The 18684-nt window shown below is 41.2% G+C and overlaps 1 protein-coding gene across 1 annotated transcript in view; it reads left to right on the top strand.

The window, feature by feature from the left end:
* Positions 1-632: 632 nt before the first annotated feature.
* Positions 633-18684, top strand: part of SRD5A2 (steroid 5 alpha-reductase 2) — a gene marked incomplete at its 5' end in the record, with an annotated part of 30371 nt that continues 12319 nt past the window's right edge. The window contains one exon of the mRNA XM_083348814.1: positions 633-943. Within this exon, the coding sequence (XP_083204940.1) occupies positions 633-943 (311 nt within the window). The remainder of the gene's footprint in view (positions 944-18684) is intronic.

Below are 18684 nucleotides of genomic sequence, written 5' to 3'. Positions count from 1 at the left end.
CGCACCATCCAGTCAGAGCTGAAGAAGCTTCTTGGATGAGAAGCGAAACGTCTTCAGAGGAAAGCAAGAAAGTCCAGTTGCCTCTTGAAAAAGCATCTTTGGGACAGCTATGACCTGGAGGACGGAGAATCCCCATAGACATCACAACGTTCACATAACCCCAAATCCAGTTAAGTGTTCCCTTCTCGCAGTCTCCTGCGAACCGGACGCAGGTTCACCCGCTGTCCGAGCGCAGCTGACTCCAGTCTCTGGGCTTGGGAATCCTGAAGATCGCGCAGTAGCGCAGTTTGCATCAGGAAGGCAAACAAGTTCTTGGGAGACCCTCCGCACAGGACAAAGCGGGCACAAACGCGAACTCCGAATCTGAGCCGCTTTAGCTAGAAGCGGGGGTGGGGTGGCGTGGGGGGTGGATGGATGACGGTGTGGGGAGGGAGAGAGCGCTCTGACGTCTGCCAAGCCTCGGGTAGATTTCAAGTTGCGCGCCCAGGCGAAAGGCAGAGAGGCGGGTCCCGCCGACCCAGGGCCGGCCGAGCTCCTCCTTCTCTTCTCACCTCGCCGGTTCTATTACTGGCAGGCTTAGCCTTGACCTCTTCCGTCGTCGCCGGAGCGCCTCTTCGGCCGGACTGGAGAACATGCACTGCTTGCCGAGCCTGGTGATGACCCTGAGCGTCCTGATGCTGATCTTGGGGCTGCTGCACTTGGTGTTTTGTCACCGGCCCACGGGCTACGGGAAGCACGAGCCCCGCCAGCCAAACCCGGGGGGAAACCACGCCGCGGAGACCCCGCGCTGCACCCACCTGCCGGCCCGCTCCGCCTGGTTCCTCCAGGAGCTGCCCGCCTTCCTGGTGCCCGCGCTTCTGCTGGCGCTGCGCAACCCGCCAAGCTTCGCGCCGCTGGGCTGCAGGCTGCTGGGCGGCATGTTCTGCGGCCACTATTTCTACAGGTGACCGCCATAGGAGGAGGTCGGGCTGGAAAGAGGGAGAGGAGAGGCTCGCTCGAGCGCGGGCGAGGATCTCCCCGCGCTGCTTCTTGAAGCCGACGGGCAGCTAGATGATCTTCTTCTTCTTCTTCTTCTTCTTCTTCTTCTTCTTCTTCTTCTTCTTCTTCTTCTTCTTCTTCTTCTTCTTCTTCTTCTTCTTCTTCTTCTTCTTCTTCTTCTTCTTCTTCTTCTTCTTCTTCTTCTTCTTCTTCTTCTTCTTCTTCTTCTTCTTCTTCTTCTTCTTCTTCTTCTTCTTCTTCTTCTTCTTCTTCTTCTTCTTCTTCTTCTTCTTCCGTGGCGAATTCGCCTACTTCTGTATTTGGGGCGCGCCGGGTGGAGAAGGTGGCAGTGGGGATGTCGAGTCTGCAAGGCGCTTTTTTGCGCATCCTGATCCTTTAGGGGGCCGGGGGATCGGGCTTGAGACCCAAGGTTAAAGCGCCGGTTGCGCGGGTACGGAGCGTGGAGCTTCAAGAAGCCTCCCTCTTCTGCTCGGGAGTGGCGATCCAAGTTGGAACCGATTTGGAAAGAATTAAACTTTTCCGCTTTTTTTTTTTTTGGACTGACTCCCCGCGCAGATTTTGGGGTGGTGGTGAAAGGAGCGGGACGTTGGTTCTTTTGCAGTTCTGCAAAAGGCGCAGAGATTTGGGAGGGATTCTTCGGGACGCAGGTGTACAGGATTGCAGCCTTAAGCTCAGTGGGAATTATGGGGCTCTTTATCGAGAGGTCGCCTTGTTCTGTTGTCTAGATCAGATTTTGAACTCTGTTTAGGCATGCGCTATTTGGGACCGGCGTACCGAGATTGAAGTCTTAGCCAAAGTAAATCCCGATGAATTCTCCATAAAGGTTGTTTACAGGGTAAGAATTTCTAGTCGAGTTTCACTCCTGGTGACTTCCATGTCAGGTTTAGTGGACAGAACCCGTAGTTCCCGCAAATAGTATTCTTGAGTAGCTGAAATGCTTAAGTTTTGCAACCCTTAATTCTTATGCCTTTTTTAAAAAAAGAAATCAGTCTAAAAATATCCACACATGTAGAGATGTTATCTTGAGAAGTCTTTGTCTTTCCTGTCTGCTACAATTTATTGCAATAAATGTTCAGCTTCTATTTTAAAAATGAGGAATGAGGAAGAAAGAAAAATATTAAAGCTATTGATGGAACAGCTTGCATTGCCTGTCATAACAAGATCTTGATATCATGTGAAACTCTTTTTGTACTTGCAACACTTTATTTACATCATTCACCTTTTATGTCCAGCCTCTTTCCAGAGTCTCAGCTGCTGCATTCCTAATGCTTTAAAATCCTTCTTTTAAAAAGGTGTCACATTAAAAGTGTAAGAATAAAAATATAAAAAGATAAGTTTCTTGAAAAAACTTCCCAACCAAATTCCTGTGCAGGATAGCCAACCCCAATGTGTCCTGCAAGATGTAGACTATAATTCCCACAATTCTTATCTAGCATCTGCTTCTAGGTTTTGTGGGAGTTGAAGTCCAATACATTAGTACAGTGCTCAACGTAAAAAAAATGGGGGAAGGGTGGAACTACTAAGATTTTTGTTAACACCATTTGAGGATTTATCCATGAGTGTCTGTGTGCACAGAATTCTAGTGGTTCTGCTGCTGTTGTGAAAGTGGATTCTTGCAAAAGTAAGGTTCTACATTTAGGCAGGAAAAACCAAATGCACAGGTATAGTATAGGTGGTACCTTGCTCAATAGTAGTGAGTGTGAGAGGGATCTTGGAGTCCTAGTGGACAATCACTTAAATGTGAGCCAGCAGTGTGCTGCAGCTGCCAAAAATGCCAACACAAATGCTAGGCTGCATTAACAGAGGGATAAGATCACATGAACTATTAATACTACTTTATAACGCCTTGGTAAGGCCACACTTGGAATACTGCATCCGGTTTTGGTCACCACGATGTAAAAAAGATGTTGAGACTCTAGAAAGAGTACAGAGAAGAGCAACAAATATGATTAGGGGACTGGAGGCTAAAACATATAAGGAATGGTTGCTGGAATTGGGTATGTCTAGTTTAATGAAGAGAAGGGCGAGGGGTGTCATGATAGCAGTGTTCCAATATCTCAGGGACTGCCACAAGAAAAGGGAGTCAAGCTATTCTCCAAAGCGCCTGAAGGCAGGACAAGAAGCAACGGATGGAAACTAGTCAAGGAGAGAAGCAACCTAGAACTAAGGAGAAACTTCCTGACAGTTAGAACAACTAACCAGTGGAACAACCTGCCTCCAGAAGCGGTGAATGCTCCAACACTGGAAGTTTTTAAGAAGACACTGGACAGCCATTTGTCTGAAATGGTATAGTGTTTCCTGCCTGAGCAGGGGGTTGGACTAGATGACCTCCAAGGTCCCTTCCAACTTTATTATCATCATCGTCATCATCATCATCATTACAGAAGGAGGGACTAGTCACTAGATGACGTGGAAGGGTCATTTCAGTTGTTATACTCTCTAATTCAGTGGCCCCTGCTTTCAAAATAGTGTCTATGCACAGCAACAGTTGTAAGTAGCCTTGCAGAAGAATTGTAAGTGCCATTTTAAGGCTATATTGTTATAACACTCCATTGGAAGTTGCCTCTCTTGAAAGACAATGATTGGATTGTTATTACATCTCCTCTACAGTTACTTTGAAAGGGCAAATAAAGTAAAATATTTAACTTGTGTGCTAAAGGCACTGTGTAAATGTCATGTTAAATAATTTCATTAAGAACAGGTTAAAGATGATTTAAATCTTGTTATTAACTCTTTAATCTTGATGAAAAAAAATATTAAAATGAATGTTTCTAATTATCTTTTAAAATTGGTTTCGGAAGATACAGCTTATATTCAACTACATAAAATTACGACATTTGTGCCAGCTTTTTAAGGTTAAAATAAAAGTATGGTATTGACAGATACAGGATTCAAATTTATAAAATTCTGCAAAACGTATATTTAACAAAAAAAAATGGCCTGGTGTAGGAAGGAATAGAAACAAAGAAGGCTAAAGAGTTAATTTGATGAGAATGACTGTTGACAAGGCATGCTTATTTGTTGTGTGCCAGTTCTATTTCACCCAATTCTCTGGGAGGTGAAAGTGATTGAGAAAGGAATAGTCTCTCTAGAACAGAGCTTCTTAACCTTGGCAATTTTAAGGTGTGTAGACTTCCCTTTGTTGGCTGGAGAATCTGGGGAGTTGAAATCCATATATCTTAAAGCAGGGGTGTCAAACTCAATTTCATTGAGGGCCGCATCAGCATTGCGGTTGCCCTCAGGGGGCCGGGTGGGCGTGGCCAGGGTGGGCATGGCCTACTGGGTGGGCGTGGCTAGTGCGTATGGCCTACTGGGTGGGCGTGGCCAGCTCTACATCGTTCGCATCACGGGTGCCTATGGGGGCCTGGGCAGGAGTGGGACAGATCTGAGGGTCTCTGGCAGGAGGAGGGTCTCTGGGCCAGGGCCAAGGCAGTGGGGGCCGTTCCCTCACTGTTTCCAGGATGGTTTCGCGGGCCACATGAAACCACTTCATGGGCCGGATCCGGCCCCCGGGCCTTGTGTTTGACATGTCTGTCTTAAAGTTATCAAGGATAACTTTAGAGGTTGCTTTACAGGTTCTTGTGGTGGCTCATCCACACAGCAACAGTGATATCCTTCCCTCCTTCCCTCTGCCCCAGAACCAAGAAGGGAATATGCCAACACAGCAATTGCCTCACAGTATGTACTCTGGGATCCAGCTGTACTGGATTACTGTTGATACTGTTGATACTCCAAAACCACATGGACTTGAATAGTTTATGATAGGCAATTACTTCCCTGTGATCGCAAACTGCAATGCCATCCACAGAAACAACCTGCCAACGAGATTGTGTTTGGGGGTATACTTTTTCTGCTTGGACAAAATTTCTTTTGTGGAAAGGAATCCGGACTTGGCAAATATCTGTCATTTTTTTCTGTGTCAAGGCTTTGGAAATTAGGTGAGGGTTAGCCAGATATTACTCAATAGGAAACTTCTCAGAGTAAAAATTTTGAGACGGCTTTTACTGCATAGTGTTATTTTATTTACTTGGTATGTATACTTTGTCCTTTGGGTTGAAGTTACATTGTGTACCGGAATAACCACAACAGCAGAGTTCTCTTTCCACCCTTTTCCACTCCATTCATTTTTCCAGAACCTGCTTTTGGGCATCCTGAAGTTCAAGCCCCATTCTCCTTTCCTTTGTGGTTAACTGCAGGCGTCCTCCTCTATTGTCCATTTCTATGCTCTTATCCCATTGTTTGCCAAAAATCTCATTTGCCCGTAGATGTGAGAAAAAGGCATATTTCAATCTACAACTCCCAGTGATGAGAACACCGAAAGTATTTCTTATGTGCTACCTAAACTGGGATAAATATTAAAAGACAAACACAGATGTTGACCAACTGCTACACTCACTTCAGGGTTTTTGTGCCTTTGTCGGTTTCAACATTGGGAGCTTGGAGATATGTGAACATCAACTCTCATTATTCCTCAGCCACCCTACTGGCTGGCCTATTAACGGAGGAATTCTGGGAATTGAAGTCCACACATTTTCCAGTTGCCAAGGTTGAAAAATACTGGTCTAATAACGCCAGTAAGAGACACCAATGCCTATATTTTGTTTTGGCTTCATGCTTGTGCTGGAGAATGTTGCTAATTGCTTGATTGCCATTACCAACGCTGCACATTCTTCCAAAGCATTCTAAAGATGCAAGTCTGCATTGGCAGAAGAAGGTGGCACTATTAGTCAAGCTAGCACTGAGTATTGTGTCGGGGCAATTTGCTCTACTATGTAGATATTGCCGGTAATACATTCATGAGTCCATTTACAATCCTACATTGTAAATGGGCTCATGAATGTATTTCTGGCAGTGTCAAACTCCTTCTCCCCTCCCAAGCAGAAGAGTGAACTTTGGCAATGATACTTTGCAATGCATATGCATTTTGACCAATTCCCTCTGCATTTCTGACCTACCTTCCTAGAGGGCTCTGTCTTGACATTCCCATTAAAGAGAGGAGTCACATAATACAGTATATGGGGCTCTGTGAGTAGGACACCCTGTACAGTGCTTTTGAGCAGAGAGAAGAGTATTAGTACCCAATAATTAAAATGAGATTCATGTATCAGTGGCATGGAAGGTAGTCACTAGAGTTCCATGTTACAGTATTTGCTTTCCCTCTCTTGTTAATTTGCATGCTGTGCATTGTCCTGGCATTATGGCTTAGGTGCTATTAAAAATGTACAAACCCCAATGAGAATAACATTCTAACAACTATAGCTTTGCTACGTTTACTATTATGACTTTCTCAACATTCTTTAGAAGCCCTTTCTAAGATGGTGGGTGGGTGGGTGAATTGCTTTGTGACTGCTTTACTAAAATAATGTTATTTGCAGGTTGCCAATTTCCATAGTTCATAATAGAATATTTAAAATTCTCACACTTTTTCTACAGTTCCTTCTGAGATAGATCACCAGGTAGTAAGGACAAATATAAATAACATAAATATAGGAATGGGCAGCGCAATATATGGTTACAAAACATATATTCACCATATCCTGCAGCATCATGGAATAGGATAGGTTAGGTTAGGTTAAGATAGGATAGGATAGGATAGGATAAGGATACAATAGGATAGGATAGGATAAGATGATCAGAATTGTGCAAGTATCAGAATGGATACTGATGCGCTCCCTATTTCTCAGCTTGTTAGCTTGGTATAAATCTCCCAAAATTGAATGAATGAACCTTTATTGTCAAAGTACAACCATGTATACATTGATATTAGCTAAGCCTCCCTTCATTCTCCCACCCCAGAACTCACAGTGACAACAAACCCTCCATCTTATTACACCATAATAATTACATAATAATAATTACACCATTACTTCTGGAAACTCCAAAATGAAAGAAAATAAGAGCATACTCAGGGCTAAGTGTGACCTCAAGGGATGCCTAAGATAACAAACCAATTCTTTTTGCATTTATGTAAAAATAAGACAGTGAAATTTTAAAAGCAAATTCACATTTGTTGCACTCTTCTTCAACAAAGAGAAATTCGAAGCTGTGTTAACTAACTTCTGTCCTCAGATTGACTGGACTTTGGAGCACTTCAACACATCTCAAGGGCACTAAGTTAGAAAATAGTGCTTCCTGACATTCACTCTAAATGGGAGCTGTGAGCAAATAACTTGACTAGTGTACTTTTAATATCTGAATGGGTTCAGAGTTCCCTATAGTATCACGTTTAAAATATAAGCGATAGTATATCACTTGAGGGACATGGTGGCTCAGTGGGTTAGGACGCTGAGCTTGTCGAACAGAAGGTCGGCAGTTTGGCGGGTCGAATCCTGAGTGCCGCATAACAGAGTGAGCACCTGTTACTCGTCCCAGCTTCTGCCAACCTAGCAGTTCGAAAGCATGTAAAAATGCAAGTAGAAAAACAGGGACCACTATGGTGGGAAGGTAACAGCGTTCCGTGCGCCTTTGGCGTCTAGTCATGCCGGCCACATGACCATGGAGACGTCCTTGGACAAACGCTGGCTCTTCGGCTTTGAAACGGAGATGAGCACCGGCCCCTAGAGTTAGAAACAACTAGCACGCATGTGTGGGGGAACCTTTACCTTTACCTTTATATATCACTTATCTCTTTTACAGAGTCCTATTATCTATTGATGGTTTGGGTGCCTTCTTGAAATCATCAGTGATGTAACCTTACATTTCACCTGTACACAGTTTACCAGTAAAGAATGCTAAAAGCAGATAAGATCATAGGATCTACATGAGTCTATTTTTATTCCACATCTCATAATAGTAGGATTTTAAACTAAAGAATCTTTTCCTCATATACCCTGCTTCATGTTTGCAGAGGAAGTCCTCAAAATGTAAAATAATTAGTAAGGAATTAAGTGAATTAAAGACCCAGAATGCAAAGATTGTGTTTCTTGAAAGTTGGTCTTCGTTTTTACATTACTTTCATTTGCCCATTTGTAAACATTTTAACATGTGTGTTTATGTGGTCTTTCTTGTTATTTCTTGTACAGGACTATCACAAACTTTAATTGTGGGTTCTGTTGCATGAGGATTAAAACTCAAGTAATATGTAGCCATGGCATTTATGTTCCATTTTAATATGCAAAAAGTCCTTTCTGTTCTTCTCATAATTAAAACCACATCATAAATCTTAGAACTTTCTGCACTGTTCCAGGGACAAGCTTTTTTGAAGTATCTAGTCTGGCTAAGTCAGTTTGGCACGTCTTTCATCCTTTGAGCTGATATATGACACACATTATAGTAACAGGAACAAACTGATCTATCTTCATAAAATTTCATGTGCTTATTTTTTAGGAAAATAGTTAAGGGATATTTTGTTGAAACAGAAAGGCAATTTTCAATTATCTGCCAGGTTGTAAACTAATATCTCTCTCAAACTAATAGATTAAAAAAAGGTCTAGCTGGAAAGTTGATGTGGGGGAGAATTTTGGTCGAACTTTCCAAGAATGAACATTCCCATGTATATGTTATATAGCCCAACAGCACCTACTCATTACTTCTTCTATAGAAACAAGCCATGGTTATTTAAGTTGCAATTATAGAAAGGGTTCTGACCATATGACATAATAGATATATCACAAGGACATATGTTCCTGACAACAAAATCTTATATTTAAGAAAGTTGAATAGTTAACAAAAGCCTGTTGTTACCGTCCTGCAGCATTCTTTCAGAGGGAAAAAAATCCCTTCTCATCCCATGAGTGGTATGTGTCTCCTTAAATCTTGGGTCCTCTACCAGGGGCCTGGGAGTTTGAGGGTTCATGCAGTATCTTAGCGATTCCTAGTACTGCACTCTTCCGTATGGAGGGCTTTGGTGTTGAACCTGGGCTCTATTAGAGCCACTCTCCCAGTTTAGGAGTCACAGCCTTGAGTGCTTCTACCACCATTGGGAACACCTTGGCCTTTATTTTCCATATTCCTTCTAGTTTCTCCTTCATGGCCTAGTACTTCTCCATTTTCCTTCTTCCTGATGTTGCTGTCACTTGGCATTGCTACATCTACCACAAATGCTAAATTGTGGATCTTATCTATTACCATAATGTCTTGTTCGTTACTGCCTGTCTGTCCAGACCTGGAAGTCCTACAATATCTTTGCCGTGTTATTTTCATGACCTTTTGTGGAATCTCCTATGTGGACTTGGGAGGATCTAGCCTGTACAATGTGCAAATGTTCCTGTACACAATGCCACTTACATGATTTTGCTGTTCAGTGTATGCTGTTCTTGCCTGCATCTTTCAGCCTGTCACTAGGTGTTGGACTGTCTTCTGGGGCCTCTGTGCATAGCCTGCATCTAGGGTCCTGTCTAATGTAGTAGACCTCTGCTCATATGGATCCGGTGCTCAGTGCCTGTTCTCGTGTTGTTCTGATCAGTGCTTCAGTGGTCTCTTTTAATCCAGCCCTTTCCAGCCACTGGTAGGATTTCCCAATGTCAGCCACTTCAGCTATCTACAGTTCCCCTGATTGATTTCCCCATGTCTGTTGCTGTCCCAGTTAATCTCTGGGTATTTTTGGAAATTCTGGGTTTTGCCCAAAACAGTGGCTTTCACATTCACCTGTCTATATGCACTCTTTCCAGCTTGTGTACAATCTTTTGGTGTTGGACCTGGGATGGAAACCTCCCTAAATTGTGAGGAGTTTCCAGGTCTTTAAATAGGCAGCATTCATGTCCTTGGCCAGCTCACTATACTGGCAGGATATCTGATGACTGGCAGGGCATATGTGTTGATGGCATTGATATTGTCTTCCTATTGAGCTGCCTTTTCAGGACCTGTCTTATCCTTTGACGGTAGTTTGGCATTGCTGTCTTCGTTGCCTCTTCCTCAGGGTTGCAACCTTCCCAAACCTGATATGTTTTTATTATAGCTTCTCTCTTTCCTGTCATCATGGCAAGCTTGTAGTTAAAGCCATGAGAAAGCCACCAAGTTGGAAATGGCTACAATACAACAGATATTAGCCAAACATATGAGAGTGTTGAGTTCTAAGAGCTCTCTCCTTGATGAATCCATTGCAGATTATTAAAACACTGAACCAGAATTAATAAAACATTTGTTCTAATAATAGTTATGAATGGCTAAAAGGAAAATTATGACTTTATTATAATAAAATACAGATTCCTAAGCTGTATGTTTGCATCAAAGTTTTTCTCCCTTATTTATCAAAAAACCACTAGGAATAGGGGAAGGTAGGTGCCAGTACTTCTTTATTAATAATTGTATGATGGAAACTTATTTTCTCTAAAGGGCACATTTTACAACTGACATTGAAAGTTCTCTTTTCACTTGCAGTTTGTTTGAGGATACCATTAGAAAAAAAGAGGAAGAGAGATCTAAATCTTAAATTCTAGAGGAATGCTTTTGTTTAAATAAATAAATTGAGAAAGAAAGTAAGATCTATTTTCCAAGTTTAAATCTTTTACATACATTCAGTGATTAAAATAAAATCATACAAGAAATTGGTCATATGCCTGCTACCAGCAGCTAGCTAAATTATTGGTCGGTACACAGCACTAGAAATTTTATTCAGATCTGGCACAAGAAAATGTGATCAACTGCTCTGCTTAAAATATCTATGAAAAAAAATTGAATGATTGAATGAAAATCAGTGCCACCAGCCTTATAAGTCACCAAGAGATAACACCACAAATATGCTAGAAGCTCCGACATCATTGTTAGGACAGGAAAATGGTGAACTGGGAAAAGCTGATTGGGGTGATCAAGAAAAAAGTGGATGCCCTATGACAGCAGCCAATGAATTTCACGTGAGAAAGGTTAATGAACTGATAAAAGACAACCAGCAGATGACTCATTGGGAATTTGTTTGTCAGAAGGTTGCAAAAGGTGATCACACCATTGCATAAAAACAAGCCAGTTGCCCAACGGCTGATATTTGATATTGTGAACACAGGGATGCTGCAATGATTGTGTGAAATAAGTCACTTTTTTCAGAGCTGTTGTAAATTTGAACTGTCACTAAACAAATGTAAGTCAAATACTATCTGTAACTTAATTTTTTTTTAAAGTTTGCTCATGAACAACTAGGCAAAGACCAGCACTTCTGGATCAATGTGCTCTAACAGACAAGGCAAAGATGGAATTATTTGGCCATACTACCAGAAAACATGTTTGATGAAAAGCAAAAACAACATTTCACCATCTGTAAAGCATGGTGGTGAAATGTTATAACTTTGGTCTGTTTTGTTGCATCAGGGCCTGGGCAGCTCCGCATTCCAGAATTAACTTAGAATTCTTCATTGTACTAGAGGATCATTGAGGATGTGAGAGCATCTGTCAGAAGATTGAAGCTCAACTGGAATTGGACCCTGCAACATGATAGCAATCCTAAACATTCTAGTAAATACTCCATGGAAAAGAAAGGAAAGAAGAAATGTGGGGGGGGGGGAGGGAGGATTCTGGAATGGCCAGGTTAAAGCACGACCTAAATCCTGTCCAGATGCTATGGGGTGATCTGAAATGGGCAGTGCATGCAAGAAAACTTTCAAATATTGCACGGCTGAAAACATTCTGCATGGCAGAGTAGGGGAAAATTCCTCCGAATCCCCAGACAGTTATAAGAATGTCTGATTGAGGTTGTTTCTGTCAAAGAAGGCAAGAGCAAATATTACAGCCAATGGCATACTTACTTTTCCAATAAAAAGAAAGAGACTGTTAATTTTTTTATTGAATAAATGATTGCAAATTTTCACAGGGTTTTTTGTTCAATCACATCATCTTTATTTTTATTTACTGTGCAAATGAAAATAATTGGTTGATATGTCCACAGTGTATATTAAAAAAGAAAAAAAACTTTCACAAGGTGTATTTACTTTTTAACATGACAGTAGTTAGGCAGTTTGGCGGGTCGAATCCCGAGTGCCGCATAACAGAGTGAGCGCCTGTTACTTGTCCCAGCTTCTGCCAACCTAGCAGTTCGAAAGCACGTAAAAATGTAAGTAGAAAAATAGGGACCACTACGGTGGGAAGGTAACAGCGTTCTGTGTGCCTTTGGTGTCTAGTCATGCTGGCCACATGACCACGGAGATGTCCTCGGACAAGCGCTGGCTCTTTGGCTTTGAAATGGAGATGAGCACCGCCCCCTAGAGTCAGAAATGACTAGCACGCATGTGCGGGGGAACCTTTACCTTTACCTTTAGTTAGGCAGAAACAACCCTAGAGGATCCATTTGTCCCACGTTTCAGACAAAAGAAATTCTGACAGTGTATCAGAGTGAATCTACAGGAGACAATGACAGGATCAGTGCAGATCTGATTAATAATTAAATAAACTGTTAAAATAATTGTCAAAGTAGCTTTTTTAATTAGTTGGTGAAAATGATCAGGTTAATGCTAGCATTCATAAATTATTTTATATCTGATTAGAAAATTGAATAGGCAATAACATTTGAAACTATGCTTGAATGTACTTTAATGAATTTATTGGCTGTTAACCTGAAATACACAATGTGCTTTCCTTGTCCCTGAAAGGTCTGCATAATTGCCTAATATGGGCCTTTTTGTCCTGATTGATAATGTTGATGAAAATAGCAGGCACTTGTTTAATATGCATGATAAGATGTATATTGCTGTATTTTTATGGGGTGATCTATCAGCTTCCTTTAGAACAGGTTGATATTATAGTTTTTGAATAACTTACAATGAGTCTGTAATGGCATGAATGTGTTGAAAGAAAAATGTTCATCAGGGTCCAGTTCAAGCTGGGAATAAACAAAATGGAGACTGCCTTAGAAAGAAGGTTGTAGTTTATTGAAGAGCAGTACAAGACATGAGGCTCTGGAGCAGCTGACCACATGTAGCTGGGAGTGGTGGGTTTTTATACCTTCCTGGGCTTTTGTCAAAACTTTTTTTTATTAAAGAGTTTTAAATTTTTTTTACAATACATATCCCCAAAACCCACCCACCCCAAACCACCCCCCTTCCCCCCCACTTCCCAGAGCTGAATACAGGGTTATAGATATAATAATCATATTCTAACTAAAATTATCCATTATAAAATTAACCAAATTCATAATGTGCTTTAACTCTCCTTTAACATACATTCAAATTATTAAAAACATAATAATAATAATAATAACTTAAGCAAAAATATAATCAATACTAATACTAAAATTAATAACAATATCCCTCTAAAATCTACTCATAAGCTAAGTGGAACTTTTTAGTCTCATATTTATTCTGAATATAATCTATCCATCTTCTCCAAACTGAAATATATCTTTCTTGTGAATGATCCTTCAAATAAGCAGAAATCTTAGACATTTCTGCAAGATTCGATACTTTAAGTACCCATTCTTCTATAGAAGGCAAACTATCCTTCTTCCAGTATTGTCCCACCAGTAACCGTGCTGCTGTTATCAAATTCAACATCAGATTGGTTTCTTTAGTATCACAATGTACAACAATACCCAATAAAAACAATTGTGGAGAAAACTTTATCTTTCTCTTAAAAATCCTTTGAATGTTCCACCAAATTTTAATCCAAAAAGCTTTTATATTTCTACAAGTCCACCACATATGAAAATAGGTGGCATCTAAACTACCACATCTCCAGCATTTAGACTGTAGGTTAGGATACATGTTAGACAACTTTTTGGGATCCAAATGCCATCTATAAAACATTTTATAAAAATTTTCTCTTAAATTTTGAGCCTGTGTAAATTTAACATTTCTAACCCAGATTACCTCCCAAATATCCAACGGAATTGGTTCCTGGATATTTTGTGCCCACTTTATCATACAATCTTTAACTAATTCTGTTTCTGAATCCAATTCAGTTAAAACATTATATATCCTCTTTATATGTGCACAATTTAAATTTCTAATTTGTTTTACTAAGTTTTCATCTGTAGTTGTGATGCCAACCTTCTGATCCAGCTTCCACCTAGCTTTCAATTGGGTATATTGAAACCAAGAGTAACTTATGTTTTCTTGTTTTAACTCATCTAATGGTTTAAGTTGCCAATTATTCCCTTCCAATCTAAGTAATTCCTTATAGGAAAACATATCCAAACTCACTCCCATAGATACGCCTTCTATCGCGTGTCCGGGAATTCCCCAAATTGGTATTTTATAATTTCACTTATAATAATACTTTTTCCAGACACGCAGCAAGGGACTTCTAAGAATATGAGATTTAAAAGCCCTGTCCACCTTTTTATCATAAAGCAAATATGCATGCCATCCATAAACCAAGTCCCAACCCTCAAGGTGAAGTATTCTTTTATTAGTTAAATTAAGCCAATCACTAACCCATGTCAAGACCATCGCATCATAATACAATTTCAAATTAGGCATATTCCATAACTGAATCCACACGAACATCCAGGTATTCAATATGTGCAGCCAGGCCCTGAAATGCAAGCACTATATCCTCCCTCATCTGCTTGTTTTGATTAACAAATTCTTCCTTTGTTTCCTTTATTTCTTGCTGTAATACTTGCGTTGATTGCATCACAACTTGCTGAATATCTGCCAATGTGAATGCAGGTGGTGGTGGGGAAGGTGGTTGTGCTGTAGGTTTCATTGTAGTTTGCCCTGCAGCTTGTGGTACAGGTGAAGAAATTGCACTTTTGGAAATTGTAGGGCCTCCCCCATGCCTTGCAGCCATCTCTTAGGTTTCAATTTCCTCTTTCTTCCAGCAGAATCAAAGTTCAAAAAAAAAAAAGAAGGGGGAAAGAATAAAAGTTTTTTTCCCAAAGTTCCTTGTCCTTCAGTAAAAAAAAAGGGCAAGCTCTCAAATACACAAAATCCAGTACTGGTTAGAATCAATTGCAAATTGGATCCCTTGCTATGTTGCAAAATGTAGCAACTTTCCAAAACTGTCAGTTCATACAAGAAAGCAACATTCCAGCGCCATTTTTACTCCGTTTCCATCAGCTTCAAACTTGAAGAAGATAATGAGTCTGAGTTAAAGTTAAAATCCAACTTGAAAATTCAAATACTCCTGTTTCGCTCTGCCTGCTTCTTAAAGAAAAAATACTAACAGTCCCGTCTAAGCAGCAGATGTAGTTGTCACGTCTAGTTCCACTCCCTTAAGGAGGTAAAGCATCCTGGGAGCGGAGAAAGCCTAGGCTCCGAGGGAGCTCACCCCGTTAACCCCCAAACTGGTTGAGGGAATCACAGGGGAGCTCTACCTCTACCCAGACAAGCTTGTCTCTCCCTCTTCTCCTGAGGGAGAGACTTCGGCGCCACAGGACAGCTGATTTTCGCTGTCTCCGAGCGCTCTAACGCTTCCCAAGGTTGGGCGGCTTCTGAAACGCTGCCATTCGGCGCGGCAGCGCTACCGGAAGTCCCAAACTTATCTGTAGTTTGCATAATGAGGAGATCGGAAGACCCAGAAAAGATAGCAGTTTAAGGGAAAGTAATTGGGAATGAAGCATTCTCTCTAGGCTTGGTAAATCTCCTAATAAGTGCTCATTTGCTTATACATATGCACATGCACACACACACACATACACACACACACACACACATACACACACACTTAATTATTATAGTTATTTATAATATAATATCCCACCTTTCAGGATTACAATTACCCCAAAGTATTTTACAAGCAGCTGTAGAGAAAAATGGTATACATATTACTTAATAACAACCTTCCCACAATGCAGCTGCTGGTGACAGTCCTATGTAGAGAGAATAAAATTCAGCAGAGTGAATTTCTTGGTGCTTATTACTTCCTTCTCTCTACAAGGATCTTTCTCAAGTTGGTAAAACCATGGGCCAATACTTTTCTGAAGTATTATTTATTATTATTTGTCAAATCTATTTGCTGCCTATCTTACCCTGTACACCGCCCTGAGTCCTTCGGGAGAAGGGCAGTATAGAAATATTAATAAATTAAATTAAATTAATTACCATGGGGCTATTCCGGGAGGCTTATAATAATAAAAAGGAAGAAAATGGAAAAGCTGTGTAAATAGAAGTAAAATAATACAGCAATAAAATAAAATAAACAATGACAAAGGACTACAATGAGAATACATTCCTCAGTTTGGTTACTAAAAAGATGGATGGGTGCAGAGAACGAGGGGGGAGGTGGAGTCTGACATCAATCTAGCAGCCCTCTCCATGTGGAACTCCCCATTTAGTCCCTAGACCAACCGGCAGAGCCAGGTCTTCAGACCCTTATGGAAGGAAAGGAGGGAGAGGGCAGATCTTACCTTAGGGTATGATATTCCAAAGTAGGGCACTGCAGCAGAGAAGGGTCTTCTTCTGAATTCATATAGTCAGAGTTCTTTGACAGACAAGATCCAAAGTAGGCCTTTTCCACTGTCACGAATAGGATCAGCTTGTCCTAGCAGGATGAGGCGGTTCATCAGGTAGCCTAAAGATCATGGCCAACACTTTGAACTGTTCTCAGAAGCAGACCGGTAGCCAGTGAAGTTTGCATAGCAGAGATGTAACATGGGCCATCTTAGAGGCCCCACAGACTGCTCTCGCTGCTGCACAATGAACCAGCTGAAGCTTCTGAATGGATTTCTAGAGTAGTCCTATGTAGAGTGCATTGCAGTAGTCCAAGCAAAAGATGACCAGGGCTTGAATAACTGAATACAGAAAAACAGAGTTAGAAGGGACCTTGGAAGTCTTCTAGTCCAACCCTCTGCTCAGGCAGGAAACCCTATACCATTTCAGACAAATAGTTGTCTAATCTCTTCTTCAAAAGGGACGCGGTGGCTCAGTGGGTTAGGACGCTGAGCTTGTTGATCAGAAAGTCAGCAGTTTGGCGGGTCGAATCCTGAGTGCCGCGTAACAGTGAGCGCCTGTTACTCGTCCCAGCTTCTGCCAACCTAGCAGTTCGAAAGCACGTAAGAATGCAAATAGAAAAATAGGGACCACTACGGTGGGAAGGTAACAGCGTTCCGTGCGCCTTTGGTGTATAGTCATGCCGGCCACATGACCACAGAGACGTCCTCGGACAAGCGCTGGCTCTTCGGCTTTGAAACGGAGATGAGCACCAGCCCCTAGAGTTGGAAACAACTAGCACGCATGTGCGGGGGAACCTTTACCTTTACCTAATCTCTTCTTCAAAACTTCCAGTATTGGAGCATTCACAATTTCTGGAGGCAAGTCGTTCCACTGATTAATTGTTTTAACTGTCAGGAATTTTCTCCTTAGTTCTAGGTTGCTTCTCTCTTTGGTTAGTTTCCATCCATTGCTTCTTATCCGGCCTTCAGGTGCTTTAGAGAATAGCTTGAGTTCTTCTTCTATGTGGCAACCCCTGATATATTGGAAGACTGCTATCATGTCATCCCTTGTCCTTCTCTTCATTAAACTAGACATACTCAATCCCAGCAACCATTCCTTATATGTTTTAGCCTGCAGTCCCCTAATCATCTTTTTTGCTCTTCTTTTCACTCTTTCTAGAGTCGCAACATCTTTTTTATATTGTGGCAACCAAAGCTGGATGCATTATGGATGCAGTAACTGAGCAGAGGGAGTCACGATCCAGGAAAGGTCACAACTGATGCACAAACCAGAGTTACCCAAAAGCTCTCCTAATCATGCCTACCTCTTCAAGCAGGAGACTTGAGTCCAGAAGTTTGCAAACTTGGTCTGAACAGGGTAATGCAAACCTATTCAGAACTAAGGATGACAAACACTTGGATCCTGAGGCCTCATGCACCCAAAACCACTCAGTCTCATCAGGGTTCAGTGTAAGTCTGTTGTCCTTAATCCAGATCCCTACAGCATCTAGGCATCATGAGAAGATTCAGGCTGACATACATGGAGATATAGAGCTGAGTAGTATTAGCATATTGATGATATCTCAACCCATGGTGATGGATGATCTCACCCACCGGCTTTATATAGATGTTAAACAAGAAAGGAGAGAGTAACAGACTTCCAGTCTTGCGCAGTAGCACAGCAGCCAAGAGATTTCAGGGCTCCGTGCCCTTCAGATGATTTTCTTCCTGTTAGGGGACCCTAAATGGACCAGAAGTCACCCCGAAGAGGTGGCAAAGAAGGAAAGAAGTCCCATGGACCATGGAGAGACAGCAGTCGACCCAATCAGCCCAGGAGAAGCCTTACAGAAACCAACAGGATAAAGGCTAGCCTAACTTCAGAGTCTAGCCCAAGCTACAAGAAACCAAAGTCAAAAAGTACAACTTTAAGCTGATTGTAAACAGCGCATTTGAATCTGGGTAAGAACATCAATATTCTCTATCCTAATTATCAATTTTCCTAAAGAAAAAAAATCCCAAGAAGCAAAAAACCTCCAAAAGTGAAGGAGGGGGATCTTTGCCCCACTCTTTTACTAAGGGAAGCAGTGAATTAAACTTTTTATGGAGGACCAAAACATATAGAAATGAAATGAAATGATTATAAAATCTAAATTTAGATAAGTTTGAAATTGCTGAATAGTTAAGATTTTCATTTTAAAGGCAACTGTTTATTTTGAAAATTGAAAAATAAACTGTGCTGACATCTAGTGGTGGATGAAGACTATGACAGCTATGGCTTTTATACAGGACTTGGCAAAATCTGGGAAAAACTAATCTGTGCTTGTGACCTTCAGAGCTCTAATAGAGAACAGCTGTGACAAAAAAGAAACAATCTGGGCTGCAGACAAAGAGAGAATTATAAACTTCAGGGGGAAAAAACTTTTTGAACTTTCTGGATTACAAATATCTAC

Source organism: Vipera ursinii (genome assembly GCF_947247035.1).
Source record: "Vipera ursinii genome assembly, chromosome: 1".
Classification (NCBI taxonomy): domain Eukaryota; kingdom Metazoa; phylum Chordata; class Lepidosauria; order Squamata; family Viperidae; genus Vipera; species Vipera ursinii.
This window is presented reverse-complemented; position numbering and strand designations above follow the sequence as displayed.